This window comes from Amblyraja radiata, chromosome 19 (genome assembly GCF_010909765.2).
Source record: "Amblyraja radiata isolate CabotCenter1 chromosome 19, sAmbRad1.1.pri, whole genome shotgun sequence".
Taxonomy (NCBI): domain Eukaryota; kingdom Metazoa; phylum Chordata; class Chondrichthyes; order Rajiformes; family Rajidae; genus Amblyraja; species Amblyraja radiata.
Genome location: NC_045974.1, coordinates 14,886,582 through 14,906,752, shown reverse-complemented (window position 1 = coordinate 14,906,752; position 20,171 = coordinate 14,886,582). Strand labels below are relative to the sequence as shown.

The 20,171-nt window shown below is 47.1% G+C and overlaps 1 protein-coding gene across 2 annotated transcripts in view; it reads left to right on the top strand.

Annotated features, from left to right (window-relative positions):
- The window catches only part of LOC116983860 (LARGE xylosyl- and glucuronyltransferase 1), a 307,222-nt gene that overhangs the window by 179,219 nt on the left and 107,832 nt on the right, over nt 1-20,171 (top strand). For both annotated transcript variants that reach the window (XM_033037738.1, XM_033037739.1), the window contains exons 5-6: nt 13,419-13,542; nt 15,037-15,208. In XM_033037738.1, the coding sequence (XP_032893629.1) occupies nt 13,419-13,542; nt 15,037-15,208 (296 nt within the window). The remainder of the gene's footprint in view (nt 1-13,418; nt 13,543-15,036; nt 15,209-20,171) is intronic.

Sequence of the window (20,171 nt, the reverse complement as noted above, 5' to 3'; positions counted from 1 at the left end):
GTTTCTTTATTTTACACTTTAGATATATGGTCTGGAAACAGGCCCTTCAGCCCACCGAGTCCACGTCGACCAGCGTTCACCTCGTATACTAGCAATATACTACACACTAGGGACAATTTACAATTTTTACCAAGGCCAATTAACCTACAAACCTGTACGTCTTTGGAGTGCGGGAGGAAACTGGAAGACACTGAGAGAACCCACGCGGTCATTGAGAGAACGTACAAACACTGTATGGACAGCTCCCGTAAGGCTGCTGTAAGTCAGTAACTCTAGCGCTGTGTCACGGTGAGCAGAAGCATAGCAACAATGTGTAGGAAGGAACTACAGATGCTGATTTATACCAAAGATAGACACAAAGTGCTGGAGTAACTCAGCAGGTCAGGCAGCATCTCTGGAGAAAAAGGATTATTTTTCGCCAGAGATGCTACCTGACCCACTGAGTTGCTCCAGCACTTTGTGCCTATCTTCAACATAACAATAATATTAGTTACTGCAGTAAAATACTGGAAAGACACAGCAGGTCAGGCTGGATCTGTGGAAGGATCAACAGAGTTAATGTCTCAGTTCTGGTACCCTCGTAAGAAATGGGGATAGTGGGTGGTGACGAGTGAGCAGGAGCGTAGGGCAGCTGCAGTTACTATGTTTTAACACTCAGCGTCTACAGTGGCCCCACTATTGTCTGATATATTGTTGTTTGCCCATACCTCATGGATTGTTGTGGTGGAGAAGCTTGTGTGGTCCTGAGATCCTGAGAGCGATGCTGTCTGGAGCTATGCTCCTGGTAGGGCCACCCATGGCGGTAAGGTCGAGGGGGAGGTCTCTGAAAAAGAGAGATCCAACCAAGACCTCAATGGTGGAACAGGCGGGGGATGACGGCTGACCTTAGTGGAGCGGCATAACCGCTGGGAAGGCGGATGAAGGCTGCAGCAGAAAAGGGTCTCCAGTCGTCTTGGACTCCATGCCACTGGATCCTGACCCAGATCTGTCAAGGACCGTGGGGTGGCTATCTGTGCACCAGTCTCCCCACGTTAAACAAAGTCACGCACAGGCGTCCTCCATATAGGGAATAACACCCTTGGAGACCCCCATGGTCAGCCATGACCGAGGTGGGCCTAAGAAGACCCATATCTCACTGAAGTGAGGGTCCATAAAATGTATTCTGTGGACAAGAGAGCCAGTCAGTGCCTGTGCAGAGGGAAACAGTGAACGGTTCAGATCGTTGATCTACCGTCATTGTTCTATCCCTGCTCTAGTGTACAGTCCCACCTGCTCCAAGTCCCCACCACCACCATTCAGACAACAATTTCTCATAGAAAGAAGGAACTGTGGACGCTAGTTTACAACAGAAAGGCACAAAGAGCAGGAGTAAACTGAGTGGGTCAGGCAACATGTGTAGGAAGGAAGTGCAGATGCTGGTTTAAACTGAACATAGACACGAAAAACTGGTGTAATTCACCGGGACAGGCAGTATCTCTGGAGAGACGGAACGGGTGACGTTTTGGGTCGAGACCCTTCTTCAGACTAGGGGGGGGGGGGGGGGGCCCCAACCCGAAATGTCACCCATTCCTTCTCTCCAGAGATGCTGCCTGACCCACATAGTTACTCCAGCTATTTGTCTAATCTCCATTCATCATCCACTGACCCTGAGCAGAGTTTGACTGTAACTTTGTCGGCCAGCTGAACCCTCTCTCTCCCCCACAGTTACTGACGGCTAATTAATTTCCAGTCGTTTTTCTATTCATTTTAGTTGTATAGGGTTAGGGTTAGGCGGTTACTCGACCCCTTTGCTGCCCCTTTACTAATTCTGTTCTAAATAATTCCCATTCCTCACTGTCTGCCCGGCACCTCTGTCTGACAGTCTCAAGGCATTTCATGTTCACACTGGAATAAAATGTAAGTTCAAGTTCCCAACTTATTGGCAATTTGGAAAGAGTCGTTTAAGCTGAAGACTTGCCCGCTGTCTTTCTGGTGCAAAATATCCCAAGGCAATATTTGAAGAAGAGTAGACAGCTCTCCCTGTATCCTGACCTCAAACATAACAGCAACAGATTAGTTTAGTTGAGAGACACAGCACGGAAACAGGCCCTTCGGCCCACCGGGTCCGCCCCGACCAGCGATCCCCGCACATTAACACCATCCTACACCCACTAAGGACAATTTTTACATTTACCAAACCAACTAACCTCCAAACCTGTACGGCTTTGGGGGTGTGGGAGGGAACCGAAGATCTCGGAGAAAACCCACGCAGGTCATGGGGAGAACGTACAAACTCCGTACAGACAAAACTCGTAGTTGGGATCGAACCCGGGTCTCCGGCGCTGCCTTCGCTATAAGGCAGCAACTCTACCGCTGCGCCACCATGACCGGTTCATCTACTCCTGTTCATGGGCCCATGTAACGTGACAACTGAGTGCTGTCTTTCTTGCATTGCAACATTTGAACGTATTCCACTAGTTTTGCCTGGGTTCTTCGAGACAAGGACAAGTCTCACCCCGGTCATCCCTCTTTACTCCTCTCCCATCACAGAAGTGTGAAAACTCGCACCTCCATATTCAGGGACAGTTTCTTCCCAGCTGTTATCGGGAAACTGAACCATCCTGCCAACAACTAGAGTGGTCTTGAGCTACCATCTACCTCATTGGAGACCCTTGGACTATCTTTAATCGGAGTGACTTCACTGGACTTTATCTTGCACTAAATGTTATTCTATCATCTATCTGAAAACTGTGGATGGCTCAATTGTAATCATGTGTTGTCTTTCCGCTGACTGGTTAGCACGCAACAAAAGCTTTTCACTGTACCTCGGTACACGTGGCAATAAACTAAACTAAATTAGTTATAGTGTGTAGGAAGAAACTGCTGATGCTGGTTTAGACCGACCGGCTAGACACAAAAGTGCTGGAGTAACTCAGCAAGTCAGGCAGCATCTCTGGAGAAAAGGAATAGGTGATGTGGTGATAGGAATTGCGTGCAGTTTTGGTCTCCTAATCTGAGGAAAGACATTATTGCCATAGAGGGAGTACAGAGAAGGTTCACCAGACTGATTCCTGGGATGTCAGGACTTTCATATGAAGAAAGACTGGATAGACTCGGCTTGTACTCGCTAGAATTTAGAAGATTGAGGGGGGATCTTATAGAAACTTACAAAATTCTTAAGGGGTTGGACAGGCTAGATGCAGGAAGATTGTTCCCGATGTTGGGGAAGTCCAGAACAAGGGGTCACAGTTTAAGGATAAGGGGGAAATCTTTTAGGACCGAGATGAGGAAAGCTTTTTTCACACAGAGAGTGGTGAATCTCTGGAATTCTCTGCCGCAGAAGGTAGTTGAGTTCATTGGCTATATTTAAGAGGGAGTTAGATGTGGCCCTTGTGGCTAAAGGGATCAGGGGGTATGGAGAGAAGGCAGGTACAGGATACTGAGTTGGATGATCAGCCATGATCATATTGAATGGCGGTGCAGGCTCGAAGGGCCGAATGGCCTACTCCTGCACCTATTTTCTATGTTTCTATGTAATGGCTTCCTCCCTGGGTCAGCTTTCAGCTGGCTCATGCAATTAGTGTCGTACGGCACACAGATTGTAATGAGTGTTTCTATGTTTCGGGTCGAGACCCTTCTTCAGACTGAGAGTCAGGGGAAAGGGAAACGAGAGATATAAATGATGATATAGAGAAATATATGAATGAAGGATATGCAAAAAGTACCGATGATCAAGGAAAGGTGGAACCCACAATGGTTCATTGTTGGCAGTTGGCTAGATGATAACGAGTTAAACAGATATGTGACACATCAGGACGACAGTGAAACCAGTGCACTGAGTAGGGTGGGGGAGGGACTGAAAGAGAGGGGATGCAAGAGTTACTTGAAATGAGAAAAATCAACATTCATACCGCTGGATTGTAAGATGAACAAACTAGTTATAGCGTTCTTTGAGTCATCCTGATGTTGTGAAAAGTGGCATTTAAAGTAATCCCCCCCACCTCCCCACTGAACCTGTGATGTTTTGAGAAGCTAGTTCTTTAATGAGGAGGCTTCACAAGTCCCTTTTTTGCCGCTACTACAGATATTGAAGCATTAGTCAACGTTTTGTTGTGACTCCCTTTTGCCAGTGGACATGACTTCCACTTGATCCGGTGACCCACCATGAGCGTTTACCCTGGCAACAGTCACTGGCAGATCTTTACATGGGGCAATCTGAAGTGCTCTGAGAATATTGTCGTTCAACCTCGTATTTAGTTTATTTTTGTATTTTTTTTCATTTTATTTATCAGAAGTAGTGTACATTACAATAATATAAGCCTAAGGAATCTCATATCTTCCAGGTGTAGCATTTCGGACATATTTGAAATCCACATATTTATTGTTGGTGTTGGGGCGTTGTTCCAGAATTTAAGTATGAGTTTTTTCCCCGTTATTAAACTGTAATTAAGTAGGTTCTTTTGGGACGCAGTTAGCTCAGGGCTGCCTTCCATTGTTCCAAAAATAATCAATTCTGCATTCGATATCAGTAGTATTTTATAGTTTTGTGAAAATGTCAAAAATTTCATTCCACAATTTTTGGATTTTTATTCAGAAAACAAAGGAATGCGCTATAGTTGCTTCTTGGGATAGACATTTATCACAGATAGGGGAGACATTAGGAAAAAAATTACTTATTTTATTTTTTGAGTAATATAGTCTATGTATGGTTTTAAATTGAATTAGAGTATGCCTTACGTTAATCGAGCATTTAGAGAAGCGTGGAAACAGGCCCTCCTGACCACTGAGTCCGTGCCTTCCAGCGATCCCCACACACTAACACTATGCTACACAAACTAGGGACAATTTACCTTTTTACCAAGCCAATTATCCTGCAAACCTGTACATCTTTGGAGTGCGGGAGGAGACCAAGAGAAAACCCATGCAGGTCACAGGGAGAATGTGCATACTCCGTGCAGACAGCACACCCGGGTCTCTGGCGCTGTAAGGCAGCATCTCTACTGCTATGTCACCATGCCGCCCTGTTGTTGCCATTGATTCATCCGTAGAAATAGACGAAGCACTGTATAACGTTTATCAAGACCGTCAAGAGAGATTCACAGACCGCATCTTCCTAAACTATAACGTAGTAAAATTCTTATTTCATGAAATCCTGTCACATATCGAGATGGGCTCTTCTGAACGGGGGCATAAAACTTAGAACGGTACAAGAACAGGCCATTCGGCCCACAATGTGTGTGCTGAACATAATCCCAAAATAAATTGGTCTAATTTGCCCGCATGTGGTCCATATGCCTCAGTTCCCTGCATATCCACGTGCCTATCGAAAAGCCTCTTAAACACCAGTATAATGCCTGCCTCCACCACCAACTCTGGCACGACCATCCACAACCACCACCAGATGTGTAAAAAAAATTACCGCGCACATCTCCTTTAAACTTTCCCCTTTCACCTTTAAAGCTTTGTCCTCTTCTTTGACATCTCTGGTCGTTGGAAAAGCATTTGAAATCAGCATTAGTTTGAATATGTGCTATATGTCTAACAATTCCCGTTGCTGATTCCCATTCTTTGTGGATCCTTCACAGTACTAACTTTTTAGCAGTCTGTTCCGCTCCTCCTGATCAACCGCTGTGGTCCCTCTGCTGGGATTTGCCCTTACGGGCGGCATGGTGCACAGCAGTGGTGTTATTGCCTTACAGCACTTGCAGCGCCGGAGACCCGGGATCGATCCCGACTACAGGTGCTGCCTGTACGGAGTTTGTACGTTCTCCCCGTGACCTCTTGGGTTTTCTCCAAAGTCTTCGATTTCCTCCCACACTCCAAAGACGTACAGATATGTAGGTTAATTGGCTTATTGCATGTGTAAATTGTCCCTAGTGTGTGTAGGATAGTGTTAATGTGCGGGGAGCGCTGGTCGGTGCGGACTCGGTTGGCCGAAGGACCTGTTTCCGCTCTGTATCTCTAAACTAATCTAAACTAAACTAAATCTGTTGAGAAGACCAACGAAAGCTCAGAGCACAAACTCCAGGAGGAGAATGGTGATCGCCTCAGCTTTGCAAAGCACTCAGCTGCTTGGAGCGGTGCCCAATCTAATGGAGCCCCAGGCTTCTTCAGGGCCTCCTAAAGTCCGCCGACTAACCTCTCCGATGCCTCCTCGACATTGGCCCGTGACAAGTGCATTCTTTCCCCAAGTGCTCTGATAAGCGTGGGTTTCAGGGTGACATTGGCCATGACTAAGGTCAGAACAATTTTCACCTCATCCTGATAACTGTGCTCTCACATCTATCGCAACGTTTAAGAAACATTCAGACAGGTACACGGATAGGGCAGGTTTAGAGGGAAATGGGCCAAAAGGCAGGCAGGTGGAACTAATTTAGATGGGGCATGTTGGTCAGCATGGGCATGTTGGGTCGAAGGCCTGTTTCCACTGCGTACGCTTGCTCTGAGTGTGTGCAGGCCATGGAGTCAGCCCTGGTCAATGGGACTTCAGTAACACCATGACTGTAGCTCTCTCGCCCCCAACACTCGGCGATCTCTGCCTGCAGTATTGGTGTGCATTCTGACCATGGTTGTGAGAGCTCTGCTGCCTTGACTCATGCCTCCGTCAATACCATTCAGCATGCACGCCTTCACTTTGCCATTGATTTTCATTGTATATAAGGCACTCCTTGGAGTTTGTTCAGCACGTGTATTTTCCTGTCGATGAGGCTGGAGATCGGTGTTTGCCCTGCTCTGGCAGGCTTGAACATGATGTCCTACTTGATTACAGCTGTAGAACAGGCACTCTGAATGAGCCGGTGAAGGCAGTGAGATCACCACATCAATAACAGGGTCCCTTGCCTTATGCAGTCCACTGATCCACCAAGACTCGGCTGTTTGTGTGTACGTGGCTTACTGGGCTTCTACCGGAGCCATGCTTGGAAGTCCACACCATCAACGCCAACCGCCCTCGTCGGCTTGCACAGTGCTCTCACATCTATCGCAATGTTTAAGAAACATTCAGACAGGTACATGGGTAGACACAAAATGCTGGCGTAACTCAGCGCTGATTGAATGGCAGAATAGACTCAAAGGGCCGAATTTTGATTATTGATAGCCAGGGTTTAGCGTCCATTAACGAACATTCCAACTGTGAGCAACCTCATTCTGTCTTTTCCACAGAAGAAATAATGTTTTTATTTGACAGCATTTCACAACATTGGAAATGCATTCATAAATTTAGGCAATTTCTCCTTGGCAACTCTCACAATGGGGAAAAGAGAGGAATTTTTTTTTAGGTGTTGACTGAGATGGATGTAAATATCGACGGAGGCCAATTATTGGAGAAGATTCTTTGGGATAGGATTTACTCACATTGGGAAAAACGTGGTCATATTAGGGATAATCAGCATGACTTAGTGCGTGGTATGCATGTCTTACAAAACTGATTTGAGTTTTTTGAGGAGGCGACGAAGATGTTGTACGTGGATGTTGTCTACACCGACTTTAGTAAAGCACGCTGGCTCAACGGTAGAGTTGCTGCCTTACAGCGCTTGCAGCTCCACAGACCCGGGTTCGATCCTGGCTACGGGTGCTGCCTGTACGGAGTTTGTACGTTCTCCCTGTGGCCGCGTGGGTTTTCTCCAAGATCTTCAGTTTTCTCCTACATTTCAAAGACGTACATTTGCAGCTTAATTGGCTTGGGTTTGTACACTTAGTGTAAAATGCCCCATGTGTGTGTAGAGTAGTGTTAATATATGCATTGATCGCTGTTTGGTGCAAACTCAGTGGGCCAAAGGGCCTGGTCTACACTGTATTTCTAAACTAAACTAAACATTCAACAAGGGCCCTAATGGTGGGTTGATTAAGAGGGTGCGATCTGCTTTGATTCGGTAGATTGGATTCAAAATTGGCTTGGGCATAGATGACATAGAGTAATGGTGGAGGGAATTTCTCACCGGCCAGGGGTGTTCTGGGGCCCATAGCTTGTGAAATATATAAATGATTTGAATAATATGTAGGTGTACTCGTTACCAAGTGTGCAATCCACTCAAAATTTGACAGAGCTGTGGATAGTTCTCAAAGGTTACTGCAGTTAGAAATATGGGTGGAGAAAATGGCAGATGGAGTTTATTCCAGTGAAGTGTGTGGTGTTGCTCTTTGGGAGGGCAGATGTAAGTCCATAGCTCTCTGAAAGTAGCAACCTAAGTGGATAAGATGGTAAAGAACACAAGTCTATGAGAAGCCATGCGTGCTTTCATCGATAGGGCTGTGAGTATAAAAGTTAGAAGCTATATAAAACTTTCCTTCGGCCCCAATTGGAGGATTGTGTGCAGTTTTGGTCGCCCCATGACATAGAGGATGTGGAGGCTTTACAGAGGGTGCAGAACCGGGTTCAACAGGATGTTGCCTGAGAGAGGATTAAAGGGCCTGTTCCACTTGGGCGTCATTAGCGCGACTGGCCGGCAGTGACTGACTCGCGCCAAATAGCGCCAGTCTCCGTGGCAAGGATTTTCCCAGTGAAAAAATGTCAAAACTCAGCACGCTTTATACCCGGGTGATCACGTGGTGCGGCGCTCAAATGGCGTGCCGACGGCATACGTGCGGCGATGCATGGTTACGGACGTTGACGCACGGTGACACATAATAAATTAGCATAGGCAATGTCTGTACGTCACCGTGCGTAACCATGCATCACCACGCGCTACACGTACGCCATCAGTACGTCAGTGTGCGCAAGGGATACGTCACGCAGGCGGCATGCGAGGATTTTGAACACAACAAAATCCTGGGCGATAGGGAAGCACCGCGCATTACCGCGCGTCACTGCATATGCCACCATGCCTCATCACACGCCACACGCACGTCACGATGCACCAACCAATTTTTAGGATGTTGCGCAAATGACGCCCAAGTCGGACAGGCCCTTAACTGTACATATATACAATCAGTCAAACTCAAGTACAATAGGTAGAGCAACGTGAAGATACAGAGTGCAGAATAATTGATAGTACGGGTGTCAGGGATTATGGGGAGAAGGCAGGAGAATGGAGTTAGGCGAGAGAGATAGATTAACCTTGATTGAATGGCGGAGTAGACTCGATGGCCCGAATGGCCTAATTCTGTTCCTACCACTTATATAGTGCGGCATAGTGGCAGAGCAGTGCTGTCTGATTGACGTTGGTACGTTCTTCCCGTGACTGCATGGCTTTTTTCCGGGTGCTCAGGTTTCCTCCCACCCTCAAAAGACGTACAGGTTTGCAGGTTAATTGGCTTGGATAAAATGGACCCATGTATATAGGATAGTGCTAGTGTACGGGGTGATCACTCGTCGGGGCGGAATTGGTTGAAAAAAGGACCTATTTCCACAACGTAAAATCTAAAGTCTATATAGTGGGGGTTTTTTTACACAAAGGGTGGTTGGTGCCTCGAATGTGCAGCAAAGGGATGTGGAACCAGATATGACAACAGCTTTTAAGAGGCATTTAAACAGGCAAATGAGCAGGCAGAGAATGGAGGGATATTGATCATGCAGATGGAATTAATTTAATTTGTCATTATGATCAGCACAGACATTGTGGACAGAAGGGCCTGTCACTGTGCTATATTGTTCATGTACTTTATTTGAAGTCATTTCTCTGCATTATATTAATTGCCATACGATGTATGACCGGTTCAAAGATTGGACTGCCCTACTTGGCAGCTCCAGATTTGTCAACAACATTCAAAATAGAATTGTAAATAAGACTTGTAATGGAAAGATTGGGGGGAGGGGCAGAGGAGTGGTGCTAATTAACTAATACTTTCAGGGAGCCCTTCTACCGCTGTAAAATGATATCACTTGTTAATGGCCCATTCATTGTTCTCAACAGATGGGTTGGCTAAAAGGTGCTGAACAATATCAGCATCAGACACTTTCATTAAGATAACAGACAGCGTTTCATCTGAAGGTATTAATCCTTCACCACACGCTGTGCATTTTACCGAAGGAGGACAAGGTCATCAGAGATGAATCGGACATTTCTCGCTCTGGCAGCTCTGTCACCATTCATCCGCAGTGCCTGTAAAGGCCACACGGAGCGCTACAGACAGCGAGCTGCTTTGGAGGATAGTTTAGCTTAGAGATACAGCATGGAACAGGCCCTTCAGCCCAACGAGACTGCCCCAACCAGCGATCACCCATACACTAGTTCTATCCGACATACTAGGGACAATTAACCTACAAGCCTCCACATCTTTGGGGTGTGGGAGGGAACTGAAGATCTCGGAATAAACCCAATCTGTCACGGGGAGAATGTACACAAACTCTGTACAGACAGGGCCCGTGGTTGGGATCGAACCTTGGTCTCTGGCACTGTAAGGCAGCAACTCTACCATTGTACCACCGGGCCACACAAATCCTGTGATTTATTATATAAAACAATTTAAAGATTGAGCACCTTAAATCACACGTCTCAAACCTTCTCCCCTCTCTGCCTCAGCCCTTGGTAGGTTGATTACATTTAAACATTCAGCAGGCTAATAAAAACCCACAGGGCAACACTCCTTTGCTGAAAACCATCATGCAGCCTTTATGCAAAGTCAGACATAAGGGTTTCGCTGCTTGTGTTGTTTTCCTTGGCAGAGTGTTTCAATTCTTATGCTGAAAAATTCATGGATTCTGCTGCATTGCTTTCATCAAGAGGGAAATGTACATTGCAGGCTGCCCGTGACTCAAGCTTGAGGAGCTTCAGTAATATTCCAGTGAGATGCGGCAATGTTTAATGTGTAAATCATGCTGGGCTGTAATAGTCAGACAGTGGAACCGTGTAAGTGCCATTCTCACTGAGAGAGAGCGTTTACAGATCCTATCTGGTGTAATGGCCAAGAATATATTATGCAGAGAGGTTGTTGGACCTGGTGCGATGGAATTGTTTTTTTGTCAAGAGAATCGTTAATGACTCTCCGTGCCTTCCCAGCTCCTTTCACTGGCACCTCTGTAAAAAGGGCTTCAGAACACTGATGAAAGAAGGCACGTCATTTTCCACTCAACCTCATACAGTATCATACCCCCCCCCCCCCGCGACGTATGAGGTAAGGCCACTTGGTCTTACCTGTGATCAATAGATCAATAGATCAGGCTGATCTGCCCACAACTCCACAATGCTGCCTGCCCATGGTAACCCCTTCAGCCTTTTGCTTATCCAGAAGCTGTCTACCCCAACCCTAAAAATATTCAAGAGCTCTCAAAACCCTTAAGAGAAGTACATTTTTGACTCCCCTCTGATCAAAGGCCAATTCTTGTGATTTGAGGGTTGTCCTATCAAGAGGAGTTAAACATAGTGAGTCGGTACTCCTTGGAGTCAGGGTGGCACAGCGGTAGAGTTGCTGCCTTACAGCGCCAGAGACCCGGGTTCGATCCTGACTATGGGTGCTCTCTGTTTGAAAGTTCTCCCCGTGACCCGTGTGGGTTTTCTCCGGGAGCTCTGGTTTCCTTCCACACTCCAAAGACATACAGGTTTGTAGGTTAATTGGCTTGGTAAAATTGAAATTGCCCCTTGTGTGTGTAGGATAGTATTAGTGTGCGGGGATCGCTGGTCGGTGCGGACTCGGTGGGATCTTAAATGACCACATTTTTAAACTGATAGCTAGTTCGATATTCTCCACAAGATGAAACTCTCTCTCACCACATCCACTTCTAAAGACCCCACAGAGAGCATCTTGACTTGGTAATGCCATAGGAGGCCATTTGTCCCATCGAGTCAATGCTAGTTCTTAAAATACTCTGCTGAATTCTATTCCATAACTTATTTCCTTGCAATCTACTCTCACACGCCCACTGATTCTCCCACCACCCACCTTTGCTTGTGTAATTGGCAGGAATCAATTAACCTACAGAACACCAAATGAAATCCTTTTGAAATATCCAAAACCGGAGCTCAATCTATTTAATTTCAGTTCTCAGGATCTGCTACCAGGAAGCAATCGAGTCAACCTCTGCTGCACTCCACGATACATGCAAGGATAGCTCCAGTGCAGAATGTGCTCTGGGCTCGAATGAACCACGCGGTCCTTTTGTGTACGCTGCACTTTCTTGACGATTTCCAGCGGCTGGCATCTTCTCCATAGTCTGGAGCTTGAAGGGCAATATCATTCAGCTGGCAGCAGCAAGTGGCAATCAGGAACTTAACGAAGGGCTCAGGGTTGCTCACCCTCACTCACATGGGGGAGAGGCAGTCGGGAAGGTGGGGGTGTTGGCGGGTGGAAAGGGGTGCCATCGGGAGAGACAGGAAGGCACGTCAGCTTCTTGCTCTTGGTTTAGTTTAGAGATACAGCCCACCGGGTCCGCGTCGACCAGCGATCCCCGGCACATTAACACTATCCGACATCCACTGGGGACAATTTTTACATTTACCAAACCAATTAACCTACAAACCTGTACGTCTTTGGAGTGCGGGAGGAGACCGAAGATCTTGGAGAAAACCCACGCAGGTCATGGGGAGAACGTACAAACTCCATACAGACAGTACCCGTAGTCGGGATCGATCCCGGGTCTCCGGTGCTGCATTCGCTGTAAGGCAGCAACTCTACCGCTGTGCCACCGTGGCTGCCCAGGAGGCTTCCAGGAGCCATTTCAGAGATAGGAGGATTACAGGACTTAATTGCACCAGGGACCCAGTTTCGACCCAGACCTCCGGTGCTGCCTGCGTGCAGTTTGCACGCTCTCCCTGTGACAGTGTGAGTTTCCTTTGGATGCTCCGGTTTCCTCTCACATCAAGAGATCATAAGATCATAAGTGATAAGAGTAGAATTAGGCCATTCGGCCCATCAAGCCTACTCCACCATACAATACAATGCAATACGGTTTCATTCGTCACATTGCACATAAAGTGCAAGTGAAATGAATTTGCCAGCAGCGGTACAATGATAAAGAACACACAATACACAATAAACATTTAACACAAACATCCACCACAGCATTCATCACTGTGGTGGAAGGCACAAAAATTGGCCAGCCCTCCTCCATTTTCCCCCGTGGTCGGGACCTCAACCCTCCGCAGCCATCGCTGCGGGCGTCCAGATGGTAAAAGGACAACCATTCAATCATGGCTGATCTGTCTCCCCCTCCTGACCCCATTCTCCTGCCTTCTCCCCATAATCTCTGCGGATTTGTAAGCTGATAGGTTTTTGTAAATTGCTCCAACTGTGGATGCAAAAGTGGGATAACACAGGACTAGTATGAATGGATGATCGATGGTCGGAGTGGACTCGGTGGCCTTTATCTTGCACTAAATGTTATTCCCTTCATCCTGTATCTGTACACTGGACGGCCTGATTGTAGTCAAGTATAATCATGTATAATCTTTCCAATGACTGGATAGCAGGCAACAAAAAAGCCTCTCACTGTACCTCGGTGCAGGTGACAATAAACTATGGAATACTAAACTATATATTTACAGTGCCATGTTGTGTGTCCACAGGCGAAACCCTTTGCATTTCCATTTCATCACCGATGCTATTGCCAAGCAGATCCTGGGCTATCTCTTTGAGACGTGGATGGTGCCAGCAGTGACCGTCAACTTTTATGATGCTGATGAATTGAAGGTTGGAATTTATTTCTTCTTTTGTGCACGTCTGTCCTTCCTCCCCCCCCCCCCCCCCCCCCCCCCCCCCCACAGTGGCCATTGACGGAGCCATACCTTCTACAGTTCACCTTTCTGACTCCCTTACCTCTTTTAAACTGCCATCAGCCATTTGCTCCAATCCTATCTGTTTAGTTTTTGGAGATACAACGCGGAAACGGGCCCTTTGGCCCACTGAGTCCGCGCTGACCAGCGATCTCCGCACATTAACATTCCCTACACAAACTAGGGACAATTTTGTTTTACGTTGACACCAAGCAAATCAACCTACAAAGCTGCACGTCTTTGGAGTGCGGGAGGAAACCAAAGATAATCGGAGAAAACCCACGCAGGTTAACGGGGAGAACGTACAAACTCCGCACAGACAAGCACTCATAGTCAAGATCGAACCCGGGTCTCTGTGCGCTGTAAGGCAGTCGCTCTAGGGCTGTGCTCCCCGGGCCGCCCATTTATTGCCCATGAAATACTTGGCTGAGTTATGTGTCTGCGTTAAGCAATGCGATGCAGTTGGGGCAAAGCAACTGATAGAGCTGTGGCCTCGCAGCTCCAGTGACCCGGGTTCGATCCTACCCTCCGATACTGTCTGTGTGGAGTTTGCATGTTCCCTCCTGTGACTATGAATTTCCTCAGGTGGGGGGGGGGGGGGGGGGGGCGCTCCAGTTTCCTCTAAAGACATGTAGATCGGTAACCTGAATGACCGCCTAAAATTGCACCTTGCGTGCAAATGATTTGTAAAACCTAAAAGGATTTGACGGGAGAGAATAAAGTCAATGAGTATAATTAGGATTGAACCTGGGTCTCTGGCACTGTAAGGCAGCAACTCTACCGCTGCACCACCCTACCACCCATAATGGACCTGATGGGCTGAGTGGCCTCATCTGTGTCATTAATAGTAAAAGATGAGATTCCCTGCTGATAAGCTCAAGTATCTGCCTAACCCAGATCTGCAGAGGGCCATGAGCCTCATACAACGAGATCGGTGGTGCTCTTGGTGCTGATAAGTACACACTACATGGGCACAAAGTCCTGAGATGAGAGATTTGTTCTGATTAAAATTGCACCACTGAGCTCGAAGGGGCTCTCGGTGTGGAGGGGGGGGGGGGGCACCAAGATCTGAGGGGGTCCAATGGGGGGCCGCCAAGAACTAAGGGGGTGCCCCGGTGGTAATCTACCAATATCAAAGGGGGACCCTTGCGGGGGGAGGGGACAACACCTCCTGCCACGTGCAGGCCCGGTTTGCCACTGTGAGAAGATAAGACTGTTCGAAGAACTTTTTGTAACTTTGTTCGCGGCAGAAACCCATCGACTCTTTGTGTACTGCCGTGGTGAGGCCTGCTGTGTGATTTTACCGGGTTGTACGCAACACAAGTAATCTCACTGTACCTGGGTGTGTGTGACAATAACATGTCATTGAATCGTGGACTTGACTTTGACCGGCCCTGAATTTGCCTTTCAGCCAGAGGTTTCGTGGATTCCAAACAAGCATTACTCAGGGATATACGGGCTGATGAAGCTGGTCCTCACCAAGACTCTGCCTGCCACTCTGGAACGGGTCATTGTGCTGGACACCGACATCACCTTTGCCACCGACATTGCCGAACTTTGGGCTGTGCTGCACAAGTTCAAAGGTGAGAGAGAGTGTGCGTGTGCGCGTGTGTGCGAGAGTATGTGCGTGTGTGTGAATGTGCATGCGTGCGTGAGTGCGCGTGTCTGCGTGTGTGTGCATATGTGTCCGCGCACTTGTGCACGTGTGTGGTATATTGACTCGCGGCGCTGCGCACCAACTCGGGTGCCGACCCTAACGCAAAGTGACACGGATTAGGTAATCTGCTGGCGCAAAAGAGAGAGAATGGGTAGAGCGCACAAACTAGTTGCAGCATAAACTCAGTACTTAAACCAAACCCCTCATACCCATGTGGATTTAATAGCTCTTGTGGCCAATGGTGGCTTGGCAGGTCACGGCCTAGGCAGTTCTTGGCATGCCGCAAATGACCAGAGAGACACAAGGTGGTGCAGCGGTAGAGTTGCTGCCTCACAGTGTCAGAGACCCAGGTTCGATCCTGACTGTGGGTACTGTCTGTACGGAGCTTGTACGTTCTCCCTGTGACCTGCGTGGGTTTTCTCCAGGACCCCCGGTTTCCTCCCAAACTCCAAAGACCTACAGGATTGTAGGCTAATTGGCTCGGTATAATTGTAAATTGTCCCTTGTTTGTGTAGGTGTGCAGGGATCGCTGGTCAGCGCGGACTCGTTGGGCCGAAGGGCCTGTTTCCACAATGTATCACTAAACTAAACAGAGACTGCAGATGCTGCCTGGTACTATGTTTATATATCTGTTGTGCAGCTGCAAATCAGAATTTTATTGTTCCATTTTGCGACATGACAATAAAACACTGTTGACTCTTGACCCAGCAAACCCACCCTCTCACCTCTTTATACCAGCTCCGTCGCCTCGACTCTATTCAGTCAACTTGAACACCAACACAAAATGGTGACAGTCCATTTCCTTCCATAGCTGATGGCTAATCTGCTGAATTCCTCCAGCAAACTGGTTTTTTTTTGTAGCAGAGGGTTAAATCAATTCAGATTTCCCCTTACAGATAGATATATGGGGCGAATAAAGAAGAAAGCTAGATTGCCTGAAATAGTCAGCACTTAAGATAGACACAAAATGCTGGAGTAACTCAGCGGGACAGGCAGCATCTCTGGAGAGAAGGAATGGATGACGTTTTGGGTCGAGACCCTCCACGAGTTCACAAGTTATAGGAGTAGAATTAGGCCATTCGGCCCATCGAGTCTGCTCCGCCATTCAAGCATGGCTGATCTCAGCCTCCTAATCTAATTTTCCTGCCTTCTCCCCATAACCTTTGACACCCATTCTAATCAAGAATTTGTCCATCTCTGCCTTAAAAATATCCATTGACTTGGCCTCCACAGCCCTCTGTGTCAATGAGTGCCACAGATTAACTGCCCTCTGACTAGCTTGGGCAATCGTTATACGTAGGTTGCACATTGACTGTAGAGGTAGTGAAGCATATCCAGCGCATGTGGAGCTGTACCTCCGTGTGAGTTGATGCCTGTGGTGGTGTGTGGGAACTTGCAGAGTTGTGTATCTGTCACACACGTGGAAACCACAGTCCTTTCACTTCTGATGTCTGTACTGCAACGTCAGGGCAATTTCCTAAGCTGCTTCAAGGGGATGTCCGCAGACAAATGTTTGTCGACCTGGGACGGGTTGGTCAAAGAGGCAGGAGAACGCAGGTACCGTGGCACAAAGGGCAGCGGGACTCTTCCTAAGCAAGCACGTGAAGTAGAAAGGTAGAAAATGTAGAAAATGTAGAAAGGGAATTTCTGATCTCAAGACCCAGAACAGCTGAAAAATGTTGCTACCAGTAGTGATGTGATCAGTGAGAAAGGCCAGATTTGATGAAAGGCAATCTTTAATGTTTAATCTTGGACAGAGCTTTTACATGTTGTCAGTAGGTTAATCCCTCAATTTGTCTTTAAAAATGCCCTTTTATAAATTCATAAGACATAGGAGCAGAATTAGGCCTTCGGCCCATCGAGACATTCGATCATGGCTGACCTATTTGTCCCTCTCAATCCCAATCTCCTACCTTCTCCCCGCAAAACCTTTGACACCCGTAGTAATCAAGATCAAGATCCTATCAATCTCCCCTTTATAAGTACCCACTGACTTGTCCTCCACCGCCATCTATGGCAATGAATTTTATAGATTTACCTTCCTCTGGCTAAAGAACTTCCTCCTCATCTCCATTCTAAAGGTATGTCCATTTTTTCTGAGACTGTGCCTGCTGGTCCTAGACTCTCACACTACTGGACACATCCTGTCCACATCCATTCTATCTATGCCTTTGAGTATTTAGTAGATTTCAGTGAGATCCCCCCTCCCGTCATCCTTCCGAACATTAACCCAATCATCCCCGACATCATTCTCGTAAACTTCATCTCTCTTCAATGCCAGCACACCCTTCCTCAGATATGGTGTCCAAAGGGGCTCACAACATTCCAAATGAGATCTGACCAGTGCCTTGCAGAGCCTTGGCGTTACTTCCTTGCCTGCGCTCGAAATGAATGCTAACATTGCATTTACGTTCCTTACCACCGACTCAACCTGCAAACTAACCTTTTGGGAATCCTGCACCAGCACCAAGTCACTTTGCACCTCTGATTTCAGAAACCTCTCCCCATTTAGAAAATAGTCTATGCTATTTTTGTTGAGGTCATTCCCGGGCTATGAGCTCCTGACTTATGGACACCCCTGCCTAAGCCCAAACTCCCATTATATTATTAGATTCAGAAGGCTGATGTACATGCAAGCGTTCTTTCCTATGTGCCGACAGAACTTGTTTCTCTCTCCACCTGTAGTAATTGTTCTTTGCCCTGTGGAGGGAATGGACAGACTACATTTCAGATGGAGATGGTTCTTCAGACTGTTGGAGTACAGGCAGAGAAAGCTGGGAAAGTGAGGTGGGTCAAAGCCAGTCAAGTTATAGGTGAAAGATAGGACACAAATGCTGGAGTACCTCAGAATCCTTCTCTCCAGGGATGCTGCCTGTCCCGCTGCGTTACTCCAGCATTTTGTGTCTCTTCGGTTTAAACCAGCATCTGCAATTCCTTCCCACACAAGGTGGATGCAGGTGAGGGGATTTGATTAGCAGAGTAAGTGACAAAGGCTCAGAGTGAAAGGGAGACAAACGGGTGTTGTATAAGGAACGAAGAGGAGTGAAATGAGAAGCCGGATAATGGGATATGGATGGAAGAGGACAGAGCGAAGGGGAACGGGGGGGAGGATAAAATTTAAATGTGAGGCTCGGGGGTGAGAGAGGAGCTGGTGAAAGAGGGGAGGCGTGTAGTGGAGAAATGTGTGTGCAATGGAGCGGAGGGCTAGGGGAAATAGAGTAGGGGAACAATACTTGAAATTGAGAATTCAATATTCATACTGTTGGGTCGTAAGCTACCCAAGCGGAATACAAGGTGCTGTTCTACGCAGCGTAAAAATTACCTGGGTAACCTCAACTCTCACTTGCATTTCTTTCAATCGTTTAGAAGGCTTTTTGGAGATAGACCACGGAACATTGAATGCAGGTCCACCACCGATTTTCCGGCACCCTTGGTTCCCGAGCTTGCCATCTTATCCGTTTTTCCGGAACGACCTGGGGAGAGGGGGCCGAGATAACAGCCCACGGAAGTCGGCCATGGTAACGGATCTGCCGGCTCCGACAGGGCCGGGATTCCAGGCTCCCGGCCACAGGGGGTAAATTCGACCCGCCGATCGGCGCAGAAGTCCCAATGAGGTCGAGATCGGCCGCCTCACCCAGCCGAGGGGATATCCGGGGAGGATTTCAATTGTACTCTGGTGATTTTGTCCGGATTAAAGGGGGTTCTGGACCACCAGTGGCTGGGAAATCGGTGATGGATCCTGTAACACAGCACAGGACCAGGCCCTTCAGCCCACAGTGTCCGTAACCAAACATGATGCCATGTTAAAATAATCTCCTCTCCCTGCACATGGTCCATATCCCTCCATTCCCAGCATATCCATGAGCCTATCCAAAAGCCTCTCAAATGCCACTGGCATTTCGAGTCACGTTTCGGGTCAGGCCACCGTCTTCAGACCATGTTTGATTTGCTCTCACTGTGGTGTCTCCAATAGAAGTCGATAGCACTGTGGATCAGGAAGCCAACTCTAAGGCTTATAGACCGTTGATCTGAAGCTTGTGTATTGATGTTCCATTAAGTCCTTTCTAACACTGCCCAAACAGTAAATTGACTCCAGTGTACCACTTGGCAGAATCAAAGAAGATTTGATTCTTTATTCCTAATGTAAAACCAGGTCATTCAATATAAATCAATGTCCATTCCTGTGGTACATTAACTCTGGCGTATTCTGGAACACCCTCAAATATGTTGGAGCCTCTGGAAACATCTCTACAGATTATCCCAAATGCTTAATTGTCTATAAGGATTTCTTCCCAATGCTGCTGTTCTAGATTAACTTTTCTTTGATTGCTATTTACAACCATTCTATTGGTGTGCTTTTAAATTAATTATCTCGTTTCATTTAATTGTACAATTTAATATCTCTAGTTTCCCTCTCCCTTGATACTCAGTCTGAAGATGTCTCTAGCTCTCCTAAGCTCCAGCAGATACCAGCCTGACCTCCACAAACCTCTCTCATGGGATCACATGCCCATTCCCATTATCAGAAGATGGACACAAAATGCTGGAGTAACACAGCTGGTCAGGCAGCACCTCTGGAGAAAAGGAATAGGTGACATTTTGGGACACGGCCTGAAAAGTCACCTATTACTTTTCTCCAGAGATGTTACTCCAGCATTTTGTGTCTACCTTCAGTGTAAACCAGCATCTGCAGTTCCTTCCTACACAATAAATATTTTATATTTTCTCTCCTCGACCCATCTTTTAAGGACTGCAAAGTCTGATATTTGTAATCAGTACATCTCAACATGCTTAACGTTCAAGGAATTGTAAAGACGGGGCCAACACCTAGGTACGTTTGGAGGCAGATTGTGAAAACGACATTCTGATGAATAAATGTTCTGTCTGTC